The sequence below is a fragment of the Chrysemys picta genome, chromosome 8 (assembly GCF_011386835.1).
Source record: "Chrysemys picta bellii isolate R12L10 chromosome 8, ASM1138683v2, whole genome shotgun sequence".
Taxonomy (NCBI): Eukaryota; Metazoa; Chordata; order Testudines; family Emydidae; genus Chrysemys; species Chrysemys picta.
Window position 1 is genome coordinate 3,749,283 of NC_088798.1, and position 15,295 is coordinate 3,764,577.

Below are 15,295 nucleotides of genomic sequence, written 5' to 3' on the forward strand. Positions count from 1 at the left end.
CCCCAGAACCTTTAAATCATTGATGGAGCCCTGGCCCCGCTACCCGGGGCTCCAGCATCAGGGCTCCCAAGGCGATTTAAAGGGCTCCAGCTGCTGCAGGGAGCCCTGGGCCCTTTAAATCGCCAGCCTGGGGAAGATGGTCTGGTCCGGCACCATACCGGACCAGCTTACTTTCACCTCTGCCTGAGTCTTAAACTCAGTACCTCACTACTGGAGCCAAGAGGAGCTGGGGAGGGCCTATTAAAAATGTGTGCTCAGCCTGTATGGAGGAAGGAGCTCCTCCATGCTTTTTTTGGGCAACCTCTCTGAAGCATTGATATAAGTGTTTTCAGTCCACTTCAGCTGTCCTCTCCAACTTTTCTCCCCCAGCTTGCACCATCCCTCCTGGTGCAAGATAGGCAGGAATAACCAATACAGGGAAGGATAGGACCTTCTACTAGCCAGATGGAATCCAGTGATACTTTTTAAAATGCCAGAGTGGTTTATAAATATTATTTGTTTTAGATTTTCTCTGAACACCATAGGTCAAGCACAAAAATAACAGTGAAATCGATATGGAAAAAACAAACTAAGAAAATTATAGGTATTGCTCCTATGTATCCGTTTCCTATTCAGAGAGTCTGCTGAAATCCTGGTTCCGTTGAAGTCAATGGCAAAACTTCCACTGACTTCAATGAGGCCAGGATTTCACCCTTTGTATACAGTATGTAACATACACATTTTCTATTTATTTATAAACATCAGGCTGCTTAACCTCATATGCTGGGCTTTAAGCAACTGGGCAAAGTACTTGAAACACATTTCTTGCACTTGCCAAAAGTCCAAGTAGGAAGATTTATGGGGTTATTTTTATTTTTGTTGTTGTTTCCATGAGTAGCACTCTTGGAAAATAATATGTCATGAGTTCAGCAAGTTACAGAAGCTAGTTGGGTCTTTCTCATGGGCATAAAACAGAAATATAAATAAATAACAATTTACATTTGCGTAAATGGAATAGTCTATCCGCTTTGGCCATGTGTAGTTCAGTAACGGGTAATCAGATCAATTTGCTTGTGGGAATAATTCTTGTTGAAATTAGTTTAGAGGACAATATTTAGATTAGTGATGGGAGAACTTAGAGACATTTTTGTGGTTTTGCAAAACTTCCATTAAGTTTCAAAAAGTATCTGGAGATAGGAAGGGAGGCTGTGAGATATTTTAGAACTTTACTTTTCAATATAAAAACCTATTTCTCTTTCCATTCTGCATCCCATGCATTTCTAAAAAATCTCATTCATAGGTTCTAAATTACTCCTTTCTTTATTTTAATTACACTCTGGTGCTTGTTTGCCTTAGGAGTTGGCTAAGGAGTCACTGGCCATTCCTCTTCTGACTAGTGCCTTTGACTGTATTCAGATACGCCTTTGATGTGAACCTGTGCCAATATGTTTTTTTTTCCCCTCTGTCTCTAAAAGCCTGTTAAGAGGGAGGAGCTATTTGTGACATCGAAACTATGGAATACCAAGCACCACCCAGAAGATGTGGAGCCAGCCTTAAAGAAATCTCTGAAAGATCTGAAACTGGATTACCTGGATCTGTATCTCATGCACTGGCCACATGCCTTCGAGTGAGTTCGGCATGGGAGGAGAGCAGGAAGTATAAACGTAGTGCAGACCATCTGTTTATAAATGGAGGCTAGTTACTGTGCAGCTGTAAATTTCTTGCCACAGATATTGCCTGCAAGGTATTTCCTGACGTTGTTAGTACGGTGAGCTTGAAATGTCTAGTCTGGGCCCCGACTGCTGTCCCTCCAAATGTGTATATGCATTTTGCATAAGGACAAATAGACAAAGAATGTTTCCAGTTCATCCCAGTTCTTTGCATTTGAAATGAGTTTTAGCATTAGTAAAATCTGGAAACCGTCTACAAGGAAGATGGATATCTCCTCCTGATAATTGTTCTCATTAGTTTGCAATTATAAAGCTATAAATAATGGATTTAAACTTGAAGTTAAGTCTTATCTGGTTTTTAAACTGCACTACATTTTTATTAATAATGAGAGCAATTAGGGAGCAGAAGCAGTTTTCAGAGAGGCAGTGGAATCCTCATGATTACTAGATACGTACTGTCACAGTTCCCTAGATAACTGCACCTCTGACCCCTGCATTGCCTCTAGAAGGGCACCCCCACTTAGGTCTCAGGCCTCACCTTTTTCGGGACGACTCCTAGACAGGGGATTTGCAATTCCCTGTGATCACCTTAGCAGATCTGACTGCAGTTCAGCACCAGCAGTCCTGTTCTTTCAGGGGCAGTGCCAGGGTTAACCAGTGATCAGCCAGCCTTCAGAAAGCAAAGTAGTGTTTATTCAGAACAAAAGCATTACAGAGAAAACATGTTAAAAACAGTAAATGCAGGTTTTGGTTTACCAGACAGATCTTCCACATGGAGATCATGATAGGAACAAAGTACTTCAAAGTCTACCCACAGGGCCTGTCCCTTTTGGTCACAGTGTCATGTCAGTTCTTGGATTGAGTGAGAGTGACACCCTCCACCCCACCATTCCCCCCGCCCCCAGTGTCAGGCTGGTGACTTTATACAGTCACAATTCTTTGTTAGCTGTCCTTAACCTGCTCAAACTAGTATATGAAATTTGCAGGGGGTGGTGAGGGCAGGGGACTTCTCCCCCAGGAGATAATTAATACAAATTCCTAGACAGTGTCTAGGAATTTGTATTAATTATCTCCCAGTGATTGTAGTTATTGCAAGAAATTCCTGTAACTCCCCTATGGAGCTAAACAAATTCTTGGCCCATACAGATTACATATAATATTTATAAAGTTGGTCTAGTAGCCTTTGAATATTCTATGTGTCCATATATCTGTCACACCTCCCAAATCACAGCACTAGGTGGCCTTGGGATCTGAGTGAGGGTACGTCTATACTTCCCTCCGAGTTCGGCAGTAAGCAATCGATCTTCTGGGATCGATTTATCGCATCTTGACTAGGCACGATAAATCGATCCCGGAAGTGCTTGCCGTCGACATCGGTACTCCTGCTCCGTGAGAGGAGTACGCGGAGTCGACGGGGAGCCTGCCTGCCGCGTGTGGACCCGCGGTCAGTACCTTGTAGTTCGAACTAAGATACTTCGACTTCAGCTACGTTATTCACATAGCTGAAGTTGCATATCTTAGTTCGAACTGGGGGGTTAGTGTGGACCAGCCCTGAGTTAGCTAGAAGTGTCTTAACTAGGTGTAACAGGATTAATGAAACACATCCCTGCTGGTATAGTTACATTGACTTAAATGGAGCTATGTCAGTTTACACCAGCTGAGAATCTGACGTGTCATGAAGGAAAAATCTTCCCAAAGGTAAGATCTGTTAGTGTGGAATAGTCTCCCAGGGGAATGGTGAAGTCCCATCAGGCTTAAGCTTGGGTTTGAGTCATTTAATATTGGACTGGGTAAAACCCTTAAGTATACACTGTAGGGGCCAATCCTATAGCTGTAGAAGGATGGACTAAATGTGACCTGCTATTACTTAAGTGTGAGCCTCTGTCAGATCAATTACACAGGAGATCCTCTCAACAGGCCAGCTCTCTATCAGATTCAGAGGAACTCAAATTCTTGGCTCCTGGGAGCGCCCAAAGAGGCATTTCCATTTTTTAGAAGTGTCATGTGACCCGAACTGGACAACGAGTAGCACATTGTGAGTGATACAAGAAAAGACTGTTCAGCACTAAGTATATCCCTTTAGGTAACTTAGTGAGGCAATGCATTAAAGGTTCTAGTCTCTGAATGATCAGATGTAAAACAAATGTATGGGGAAGTTGAGCTGAAGGGTTGTACTTAAATGGGAACTGATACTTTCAGTTAGAACCACAGTGTCCATGGGTCTTGAGGACGAATCCTCTCACCCCAATACACAAAAAGCTAGAAGTGAAACCATGTTTCCGGAGCATTTCTGTTGACATGTGATTCTGTTTTCCCCCTACAGCATCTCATAAGACTGTATTCTAAATTATATTTGGTGCTCAGTCTACCCACTCACTGAGCAAGAACCCTCCCACTCAGTCTGATGCCCCTGATCCCTTACTCCCAACTCCTGCCATTTTCGCAATCCCAACATTTTCCTTTCAACTGGGGGAGTATAGGAAATGTGTGTCTCCAAAGACTGCGGCAGCAGTGCAGCTAGTCAGAGATGCTCCTTAAATAGCTTGGTCAGGCCCCGTCCCATCTTGCGTTCCGCAGAATCCAGTTTTATACCTCCCACAATGCACTGTTGTGCCACCAGGCCAGCCAGATTCGGTGTGTGTTATATGTGTTGCTATGGCTAATTGGAAACTCTCCTAACCCAGGAGCAGGAAGGTGTGATTTATTTTTTTTTTAAGACGTATTCCCACTGGGAGCTGAGCTCCTATCCACTGCTGACATTGCAGTACAGTGCCAGGGAAAGGGAATATTGGACTATTCCAAGCGCCCTCTTCTGGATGAATGTGAAACCAAAGTCCCTTCGGTAGCAGGAAGAAGAACAGGAGTACTTGTGGCACCTTAGAGAGTGTGAGAGTACTTACAGGCTGGCTCCAGATGGAAGTTTAAAATTCCTGTAGGAATCTTCAAAAACTATGAAGGGATTATCTTTGTCCTGGCAAACGTTCTCTTTTTTCAATCCAATATTTTCTAAGGTCAGAGTCTGTGGATGAACTGTTGCTTGAGTGTATAATGACGGCCATGTTCTCATATAGTCACTGCATTCTAGGTAGATAGCTTTGAGTACTCTATAGTAAGTTACCTTGACTAAGAAAGACACCATATACCAACCAGTTTTCCATATGGTAAATAAGCATATTGGAATCTAAAGGAGATGTAGGCTTATCTCACACAGTGCCTTGTAAAGCATGTATTGGACTTTTACAAGTATTTTAAAGAATATTTCTTTTACTGGACATTTACTGTAATAAAAATCTCCATGCACTATGTTTGTACTGTGTTTTTGCAATGTTGTAGACGAGGAGATACTCTTTTCCCAAAGAACCCTGATGGCATGATGCGTTTTGACTACATTGACTACAAGGAAACTTGGAAGGCTATGGAGAAGCTGGTGGAGAAAGGTCTGGTGAAGGCCATTGGACTGTCCAACTTCAACAGCCGTCAGATTGATGACATCCTCAGCATGGCTGCTGTCAAACCCGCTGTACTACAGGTGAGACACGGGCAGGCAAGTGGGAACAGACCTCTGTGTGAAAGGGCAAAGTCTGTGCAGGAAAGGGACATTAGTGTCTACTCTTCTTTATGCAGATCCTATCCATATGAGGAGTGAGCTCATATGACCACTATTTGTTGAGCACAAATAATGTGCATGATGATGTATGACCATAGGAGCAGAATTAGCCCTGCACTGGAGCAGGCACCAGCGCAGGGACAGGCCTGGGCTCCCACCCTATTTATGTGTTTGCGTGAATGGGTTTCACCCTGCGTGCAGACTAGTGCAGCTCTGAGGGCTGCCCTCACTTGTGTAGTCCCCATGAAGCTTTGCAGGAGTGCGGAATACTTGGAGTGCAAGAATGCCGTGACCATGCCCCCTGTCTGCCCCTTACCTTCCTCAGAATGACCCCTGTAACCAACACTCCTGCAGAGATGGCACAGATCAGTGCCAGACACAGGAATCCCTTGTGCTGGGGCAATTCCCTGGGGGATGGGTTTATGCCTGTCCTGCAACCCTTTATGCCAGCCTTGCCAAATAAAGTTAATAGAAGAAAAGTTTGCCTTCAAGGATTTCTTGGTCTAATTTGTACTGCTTCAGCTGAAGCGCTTCCATTAATCACAGCTGAAGTGGTAAGGACCATGGAGAAAGGCCCTTCCTCAGGTAGGAAAGTTCCAGAACATTTAGGTCTTTTTAGGCCAGAACGAACACCTTTAAACTCAGCCTGGAAGCCAATAAGCAGCCAGGGCAGAGCGTGAACACTGGTGTCAAGTATTCATGATGAGAAACTCCACTAAGCATGCAGGCTGTTGCATTCCACGCCAGCATTACTCTGAGTGGGGTTATGGTGAGAGTGCATTGCAGTAGCTTAATCTTGCAGTGACAAAGGCACGGATTGTAGCAGCAAGAGCCTCATCTGGGGAGAGGGGGGGAAGTCACAGCGTCCTAGAGAGACCTAGATTTTAAACCAGCCATCGTGGCCATTGCGGTTATGTTCATTTAACAGCAGCTGGGGAATCAGCAATTTTCTGATTGTGATCACTCTGTAACAAATAGCCATCACCTTCACAATTCAAGGGGTAGATACAATCCTGCAGGTGCTATCTAAGAGATGGGAATGAAGCCATGGAATGGCAATCTTACCTACTCCTGGTAGGGTGTGTGGGCAAGTCAACATTGCCTCAGAATCAATGCTACTGAAGGCAGCTGATCTAAAAAAAAAGGGAAAATTATTCTAAAAATCTGTTCACAACACTGACCCAACATGGATTAAGCTGACCAGCTGCATTCCGTTATTCTGAGTGCTGTGTAAACAGGCTTGCTCAATAAATGCATTTTAGGGCATGATGGGAGTTCTTAGTGGATCGAGTAGTTTCTCAGGCTAAGGCAAGAAGTTTGCCATTCAGCTAAAAAAAGTATTTCCAATTGGTCAAATCCTCTGTTACATGTTGTACCAGGATACAGGTTGTGGGGACGCTGAGTCTGTCTGAATTCAAGTTCACATCTTGCACAGAGAATTCTAGTGTCTTCATACAAGGTAGGTGAGGGTAACTTGTAGAAATCCCTGCCCGCAGCTACCTCCCCTTAGTTAGCTATGCAGCCTAATTCCTTTGACAAGGTGACTTCTCATTCCTGCTAGTAGTAAACTATTATATCATGGGAATCCCAACAACCGAAACAGACTTCAGTCCTCTTTTTGTTCTGTTGTTGTGCACATAGACTCCTGTTTTGTTGTTGGCTCTTTTTATTGAGGTTTTCTCACTGTGTGTTGCTTTAACAGATGGAGTGTCATCCCTACCTTGCTCAGAATGAGCTAATAGCTCATTGTAATAAGCGAGGGCTGGTAGTGACGGCATACAGTCCCCTGGGCTCTCCTGATCGAATGTGGAAGCACCCCGATGAACCAGTACTTCTAGAAGAATCTGGGATCAAAAAACTGGCAGAAAAATATGGCAAATCACCTGCTCAAATCCTCCTCAGGTACTGAACAGTCTGAGAAAGGGTGGTGTTCAGCACTGGCCCTATTGATGCAAGTGGCACATAGTTAAAGGGGTTCTGACGGAGACAGTATTTTTATTGTCAATAGAATATTATAGCCATGAAGAGCCCTAAAACATTTCCTACTAGTTCATCTCTCTTCCATTTGGAAAACCATTATTTTCTCCTCTATTTCTGCTGCAGCACAAGCCAGCCTAGGGTTTTGATTCTATACAGTGCTGAGAAGTTTGTAAGAGTCATGGTAGTTGTCAATGGGAGGCAAGAGGCCTCAGCAACATCTAGGACAGAAGTGGGCAAACTATGGCCTGTGGGACGCTCCTGCCCAGCCCCTGAGCTTCTTTGTCATACCCATCTTCAGTCACAACAGCACAAATGTGGAGTTGGAGTTGGTTAGTCAGCTAGTAGAAGGTGGATGAGAGGAACAATGATATTCTGCTCAAGGGACTAGAGAGAACAGGAGTCTCTTCCTGGTTTACCTTATGCAAGTTAGTGGGGCCAAAATTTTCTAAACGGTTTTGCAGTCCAGCTTGAGACATCTTGAGCTTGTTTCAGTTTTTTCAAAACTGATCAGCTGCAGCCCTCAATGAAGTAGTCTAGTGACCATTCTGTCCTGCTCAAGATTGGTGTTGGCCGGTTCTAAGGTAAACCCATGTCCAGCTCACCTCACGTCCATCAAGTGCCCAGAAAGGGGTTCAAGGTGCAGGGAGTAAATATATGTAAAATGCATACACCACCAAGTGAAAGAGGGAACTGTTTGCTTGGAACAGATGTTTCTGTTTTGTTTTTTTGTTTTGTTTTTTCCCCCCCTTTGGGTTGCATGTGTAGAAGTTGAGGTTTTTCTTCCTTCCCTGTGTAATAGGTGGCAAGTGCAGCGTAAAGTGGTTACCATTCCCAAGAGCGTCACTCCGGCCCGCATTCTGCAAAATCTCCAGGTAAGAGCTCTTTCCCAAAAAGGAGCACTTTTAATAGCAAGGCAAATACTTAAGAAATGTCTTTCCTTAGGGGGAAAAAATATGTTAGTCACTGCACAACACAAAAAACAAGGTGCTCATCCCAAGACTCATTACCAACTCTCCAGTTACATACAGGTGTGTACACGCAGACGGATGGAAAGAATTTTTGGAAAAGAAACTCATTTAAGTTTCGAGTGACAGAAGGGTTCGATCACCCACTCCTTGTTTTTAAATGAAAATCCCTTGTCTTTCTTAACTTAGCACTGGAGTTTGCCCTTATCTTAGATAAGTAAACAGTAATTTGTCTTAAAATGGTATTGGCAAAACAGTTTTTGGAAAGAACTGCCACTCTTTTTTATTATTCCCATTCAGTGACTGGGGTGTCTGCAGTCAGCTGCTGTTCTAATTATACTCTTTAGCAGGAATAGGATTAGTGACGGTAGAATTTTAAAGAAACTCCTGCCTGAGCTACAGTTGAGCCAATTCATTTCACTTTAGAAGTCACTGGAAACCAGAGTTTTAAAGTTACTTTGAGGTAAGTCTGTCTGGGTCAGATCTTGAAATCTTTACTCAGCCCTTACTCAGGCAAAATTTCTTGGGAGTTTGGCTGGATAAGATTAAAAGCTTGGGCGTAATTCTGCAACTCTTACTTGTATTAAGCCAAATTCTGCCATCCGTTACAGTGGTATAAATCTTGAGTAATACCATTGAGTTTAACGTCATGACGCTGATGTAGACACAGAGTAACCAAGAACAGAATTTGGCCCATTGATTAGCGCTTATTCACAGAAACAGTCCCACTGATTTCTATAGGACAGCGCCTGTGACAGAGGGCTATTCAGTGTGAGCAAGAGCTGTAGTATCAGGCCCTGAGTAAAGACCTCCAGATTTAGCCAGCCCTGTATCTCATTTTTTGTCAAATTGCTTCCACCCCTGTTAATGAACAAATGTAAAAAAGACAGGACCAATCCTGACTCGGTTCTTAGTCTGAGTTTTGCTTGAGTACAAACTAAGTAGAAACTTCAGGATTTGGCCTGTTTAGAGAGATTTTCCCTTAATCTCTAATTTTCAGTGCTTCCCAGTGGAAAATGAAATCTCTGCATCAGGAGGCTGTCAAGACTACAACTTCCAGTGTGATAGTTAATTCTTTTGTAATACTGTTTCAAACACCCTGTTTAATCATTTACCCTTTTTAAATTTAAATACAGTTATTAGAATTTCTAATATTACACTGAGTTTTTCCTTTAAAGTCCAGACAAAAGCATTCTGCAGTTACATTTTAAATTATTCTGGTCTATTGTTCCTTTGTGTGTGTATATTGGTACTGTTGCAGGGCCCCAGGTCGATGCTTCTAGATGTTACTATTTCATTCTGTGTGTTGGTATACTGAGGCATGCAGGTGCAAGCCTCCCTTATCTTCAAGCCACCCCCCTCGTTTGTCGGGTCTCTGAAGGAGCTCAGATCAGAGGGAGTTGGGCTGTAATTTTTACAAAGGGAACAAGACAGGGTGGCAAGGTTCGGGGGCTATGGAGACTGGCAACCACAGTTCAAGAATAAACCTGTAATTTGTTTTGTTTTAGGTGTTTGACTTTAATCTCACAGGAGAAGAGATGGATCACATTGGAAGCCTGAATAAAAACTGGCGATACATTGTGCCAATGGTTACTGTAAGTTTCTCTGGCTGGGTCCGGGGGACAAAGTGTGTGTGTGTGTGTGTGTGTGTGTGTGTGTGTGTGTGTGTGTTTTGTCTCTGTGCTCTTCCTTTCATCATCCCCTGCCAGAGCTATCTGTGGACAAAACATTGCATCTTATTAGGGTAATGAAGCTGGAGATAAAAGCGTGGTGAGGGAATTGTAGATGAGGCACGTGAGGGTACTGGACAGCTAGCGTAGTGGCAGTGTTGATCTATTAAAGCACCTTTAGCTTGTCTCAGTCTGCTCGAAGCCCAGGCACAGCCCGCTGGCTTGAAAAGTGCGGAAGGGCCAAAAGGAAGAGGATGCTGCTCTCTACAACTAATGCCCAGAGAGGGATGATTGAAGAAATGCTCCCTGCTTCCCGGCCCTCCCTTCTTCTCACCGTTCCCTCCTTGTCCCCTGTTGCTGACACCAGTGATTCTCCTTTGCTCTCCATCTCTAACCCTTTTACTGCCCCTTTGACTGGATTGCCTCCTGTCTTCTGACCTTCTCTCATTCCTCCTGAGCCTCTCTTCTCCTCTCAAAATACAAGGACTTACCTACCAGCTTGCCTGGACAGATTGCTGTTTGTGGGTGCATATGCAGGGTTTGCAGGCACACCTGTTGCTGACAGAGGTCCTTTCTAGTGTTGATATTCATGCTGCTAACAGAGCTGTTGACTAATCAATCACAAAATATGCTAAGAATATGTACCTGGTAGCTGGAATAATTCAGGTGCCTTTGTTGTATGGAAGAAACTATCAGCATCATGGTGATTCACTAAGCAGATCATGAGACAAAAGAGGGTAGTTCAAAGTGCTAGCTCATCCAGCTAGGAAGAGGCTAAATGCTGTGCAGCTGGGCTTCAAAGATGCAAAATGAAACAGGAAAAAATGAGATGGGAAGTATTTTAAATAGGAATCTATTGCCACGTCGGAGTGGGACCCTCCGTCCACCTTTTTTTATGGTTTTAAGAAGTGTTTCATGATCTCCAAATACCATTTATTTAAAAATTAAACTACCTTTTAAAATCTCATGTATCTAATCTATACTATCTAGGTTTTTTAGCATGGCATCTGAGCACTTAAAAATCACACTCGATAGGACATGCATTTTTCTTGCTTTACCACATTTAGCATGAAACCACAGCGACTAATAGGATATATGGATTAAGGACAAGATTACAAAAAAAATCTAAAGTTTGACTCTTAAATCCATATGTAGGTGGCTAAATAAGTGGTCTGATTCAACCCCCCCCCCAATTCTCCCCCCTCACCCCCCCCCCCCAAAAAAGGTTGTATCGGCACCTGTTGCGGGGGGAAGGAGGGTGTGTGTAGTCATAACTGGATACCAGTGTCAAGTCAATACTTCCCTAAAAAAATCAATGACAAAAGTACACATTTAGGCAGAGCTGTAGATGACCACAAAGCAGGAAGGCATGATTGACAGCTCTCTAGTGTGCATGGTGATCTATTTTATTGAATAAGTAGCTATTGTTGGTTTGGTGCATATTTGATTTTTATTTCAAGGTTTCTGTGGAAAGGGCATTTGGTAACTACCACTCTTTAACCCCCCTCTAAATACCAATACAAGGCAGATGCTCCCCTGCAAAAACCCCTTGAGATCCAGAAACTGGGTAGCGAATATTTCCACCAGTTGTTTTTTGTTCAGCCAGATAGTTGTACAGTACAAAGAAATAGAATGGAACGGAACCCGGCTCATAAGGCGAGATGTGCACTGCTAACAAGCATACTTACCTGCAAGAAGTGCTGTCTTACACAGAGCAGCTTTGAGAAATGGGGGAGCATGGAGGAAAGGAAAGAGATGAGTGGAGAATGAATTTCTGGAAGGTGTGGAAGAGTTGTTGACTTTCATGTCTAAGGAGGATCACTTTTGAGATAGTGTAAAAAAAGAAAGCACAAAGATCCCAAGATTGCTTTGTCCATGGAGAGTTTGGAGGATCTGACTCAGCAGTTGGTCAAACTTTTATGTATTTATAATACACTTTTCTATCTGAAGATTAATCACGTGTAAAATTCTTAACACGTTTCCATGCATGATTAGTCCTCTGCTTTTTAATCACTGTTTCCGGTGCCCCCTAGTGGCCTGGGTGAAGAACAAAATGTACCACACACTGTAAATCATTGGGGATCCAAGCTGTTGGTTTCAAAAGAGTAGGTGGAAAATTTACTAGTAGATATGTTTAAAAATCCCTGAGATGTTTTTTCATGTAGCGATCCTAATCTATCTCTCTCTAACATCAGCAGCGTATGACTGGTAGTCAGCTTCACAGAGGAAGCGTTAGCTGACTGGCAGGAGCTTGGCACCTTGAAAAGTGCATCTCCTCCATATGGAAGCTTTTTGGTGCCATGCTTAAGTGCCACCCCCTCAAAAGTCTATATTCAATTAGAGGACATGGGTGAAATCCTGCTCCCAATGAAGCCAATTGGGAGTTTTGCCAAGACTTCAGTGGAACCAGGATTTCCAACTATATGTTTAGTGGCTGGGAGTCAGGACTATCATTATCATTAACCAACCCTGCCACTGCCTCATCGTGTGACTTTGAGCAAGTTACTTAACTTCTCTGCCTCAATGTATTCATCTGTCAAACTGGCATAACCACACTTTTCTCTATGGTATCTCACAGGAGTGTTGAGAGTTAGACCAATGATTCATCTTTTAAGTGCTTTGCAAAGTACACACATTGTAGCAATTATTAGATAAATGTTGCAAATAAGGAGTCCTAATTGTTCTTAATCCAATTCCTCAAGCCCTAGCCACTGAAAGTTATATTTGTTGCAGGCTACAGAGAATTCTCTTGGAAAAAGATTTTCTAGTAATACTATGCCTTGGGGAGAAGGGGGAGCAGTGATTGTTAAAGATATCCTTGCTAAGGACTGGGATGTAAAGGAAACTAGATTCTGCATGGTTCAGTTTTTAATTTCAAGCAAGAACTGGATTTTCATCTTTCTGACTCAGATTGTCTTTTTATTTCACAGGTGAATGGAAAACTAGTAGCAAGAGATGCTGGACACCCCTTTTATCCTTTCAATGTCCCCTATTAACTACAGTAAACTGGGTGTTAGAATAGGACTCCGTGCACTCGTTCCCAAAGTAAAAAGAACAGGAGTACTTGTGGCCCCTTAGAGACTCAAATAAATGTGTTAGTCTCTAAGGGGCCACAAGTACTCCTGTTCTTTTTTGTGGATACAGACTAACACGGCTGCTACTCTGAAACCTGTTCCTAACGTAGTTGTTGCCATTGTTTATCAAAAATCTTTCCAAATAAAATCTGATGTTCTAAATATTAGGCTTCTGTGGGTTTTCTTGTAGCATAGTATATTATGTATAATGCATCCTCTTCCTCCAGATGATGTAATACCTACATCAGCGCTCATGAGGCTGCTTATAATACACTGCATGCTCGCTGCTGTGAGGAAATGTATGATGTCCATGGGGGCAGGCGAGGGAATCTATATCATGAAAGATGTACGGACTCTGAAAATATAAAACTAGGATAATACACTAGTTTTGAAATTGGGATATGTGCATAAAATAATTCTGAAGTCTTTCACAAGTGTGTGGATTAAAACTGAAATAACAGGGGGTTTAGTTCATATAATTCTCTTATTTCTTTGGAGCTATACAGGGGTCTGTAAGCTTACTCTTCCTTCCCTGGCTTTATTTGCCTGTTATGGAAAAATAAATGCACAGCATGGCTCTAGTTCATCCCCATTCCTAATTGATGCTCAGTTTAAAATCTAACAAAAGTTCTGGTTGTCCTGTCCTGAAAGATTCCCACCTTGGCAGCTTCTGAAGGAACTTTTCTGGAAGCTTTGCCTATCTTTTCACCTAATCCAGACACAGCAGCAGCTATCCAATTCAGATTTTGGGAGGATACTGGATTAGTTCCTAATGATACCACAGGTGCACCTAGGGCCTGTTACAAGATCCCTTCCAACTTCTTTACTGAGTAGCCAGCATGGTCTAATCTAGAAGCTGCTGGACTGGGAGTCAGAAGAGTTAAGTTCTATTCCTGGCTCTGCTATTGTCCTCTAGCCTGACCTTGGGTAAGTCACTTCCTCTCTATACCTTGTTTTTTGTTCCTCCCCCCCACCCCCCTTTCCCTGCCTTGCCTGTTAGCTCTTCAGGGTAGGAACTATCTATCTTACATGCTTGTACAATGCTTAGCATGATGGGACCTGAAACAAATCCCCCCCCGCCCCTGAGCACCCACTCCTGCCAAAACATAGTATGGTCACCACTTTATCTAGTTTGATTTCTTCCCCTCTGGTCCACCAGTGCTGATACTGAGCCTTAAGTCCTGTTTAATGCTTTTTCTTCAGGTCCCCTTTTTATTCGCAATAAACCAAGGAGGCTCTGCTGCCTCCTTTGTGCTTTACATGGTATATAGCACATAATTCCTCTTCAGTCCAGGGTTCACAATATCGATAGTTATTCAGTTCTGCTCCACTCCTGAGAGATGAGATGCAGGCTTCACAGTGTATCTAACAAATAATTCCCCTTCCTATCAGGTTTGTTATTCTCCCTTCTGTCATTCAGTCCAGGGACCCCTGCAAGAATTCACAGGCCTCCTTTAATCCCTGTGCTAGCACTACTGAATGCTTCTGCTCAAGCCTCCCTAGTTAGTCCCCGGAAGGGCCTGCAGAACTTTCACCCTTGCAGCTTTGCCCTGAAACTGAACAGGGCTCTCTCTTCCTTTTGAGACTGTCCCTGGAAGTCTACTTCCTTTTTCAGATGTTTCATTTTGGGCTGATTATCGTATTTCTCCCTTCCTAGCTCCCAAGCCTGATTTGTCTCCTCATTCCAGCTGCTATCCTACTAACCAGGCCAAGCTATCCCTTGTTCAGTCCTAGAACTGAGAACTACTTCCTTAAAAGGGCTCAGTCGCTATAGACAGGACTAACAATACATTATTTAGTTTTTGTTCCTTATTATTTGTATGGAGCAGCATGGTCTTACGAAGTAAGCATGGGACTTGCATGCAGTAATCCTTTACTCTCTAATACCATTTGACACTGATTCATTCTATAGCCACGGTGCAGTCATTTAACTTCCCTAATTAGTTTCGCCACCAGCAAAATGGAGTTAATTTACAATGCTGGAGACAGGGCATTATAAAGGGACATGTTGGCCTAGATTTTCAAACTTAAAACAAAGGGCTGCCTTAAATTTTTGAGCTTGCCACTTGGACACTGTCATTAGCTGTAAGGAAAAAAATAATTTAACTGCTAGTAGGTAAAAAGTAACTAATTTCTTTTTCCATAGTACTAGACAAAGAAAATGAGAAGTGAAAGTGTGATTCTGTGTATAAAAATGGTAAAAAGATAACGCTGGGTTTAACAAATTTTGGCGTCACACAAATTCATAGATTTTTGGGCCAGAAGGGACCATTATGATCATGTAGTCTGACCTTCTGCATAAGAGAGGCCATTAAAGTTTCATCCAATGATTCCTGCATTGAGCCTAACA

General features: G+C 42.9%; 1 protein-coding gene across 2 annotated transcripts in view; it reads left to right on the plus strand.

Moving 5' to 3' along the window:
• Positions 1–13,107, plus strand: part of AKR1A1 (aldo-keto reductase family 1 member A1) — a 37,284-nt gene extending 24,177 nt beyond the window's left edge. For both annotated transcript variants that reach the window (XM_024103918.3, XM_065553726.1), the window contains exons 4-9: positions 1,455–1,606; positions 4,983–5,178; positions 6,959–7,158; positions 8,036–8,108; positions 9,710–9,796; positions 12,802–13,107. In XM_024103918.3, coding sequence (XP_023959686.2) covers positions 1,455–1,606; positions 4,983–5,178; positions 6,959–7,158; positions 8,036–8,108; positions 9,710–9,796; positions 12,802–12,867 — 774 coding nt within the window. In that variant the 3' untranslated portion in view covers positions 12,868–13,107. The remainder of the gene's footprint in view (positions 1–1,454; positions 1,607–4,982; positions 5,179–6,958; positions 7,159–8,035; positions 8,109–9,709; positions 9,797–12,801) is intronic.
• The last annotated feature ends 2,188 nt before the right edge of the window (positions 13,108–15,295 follow it).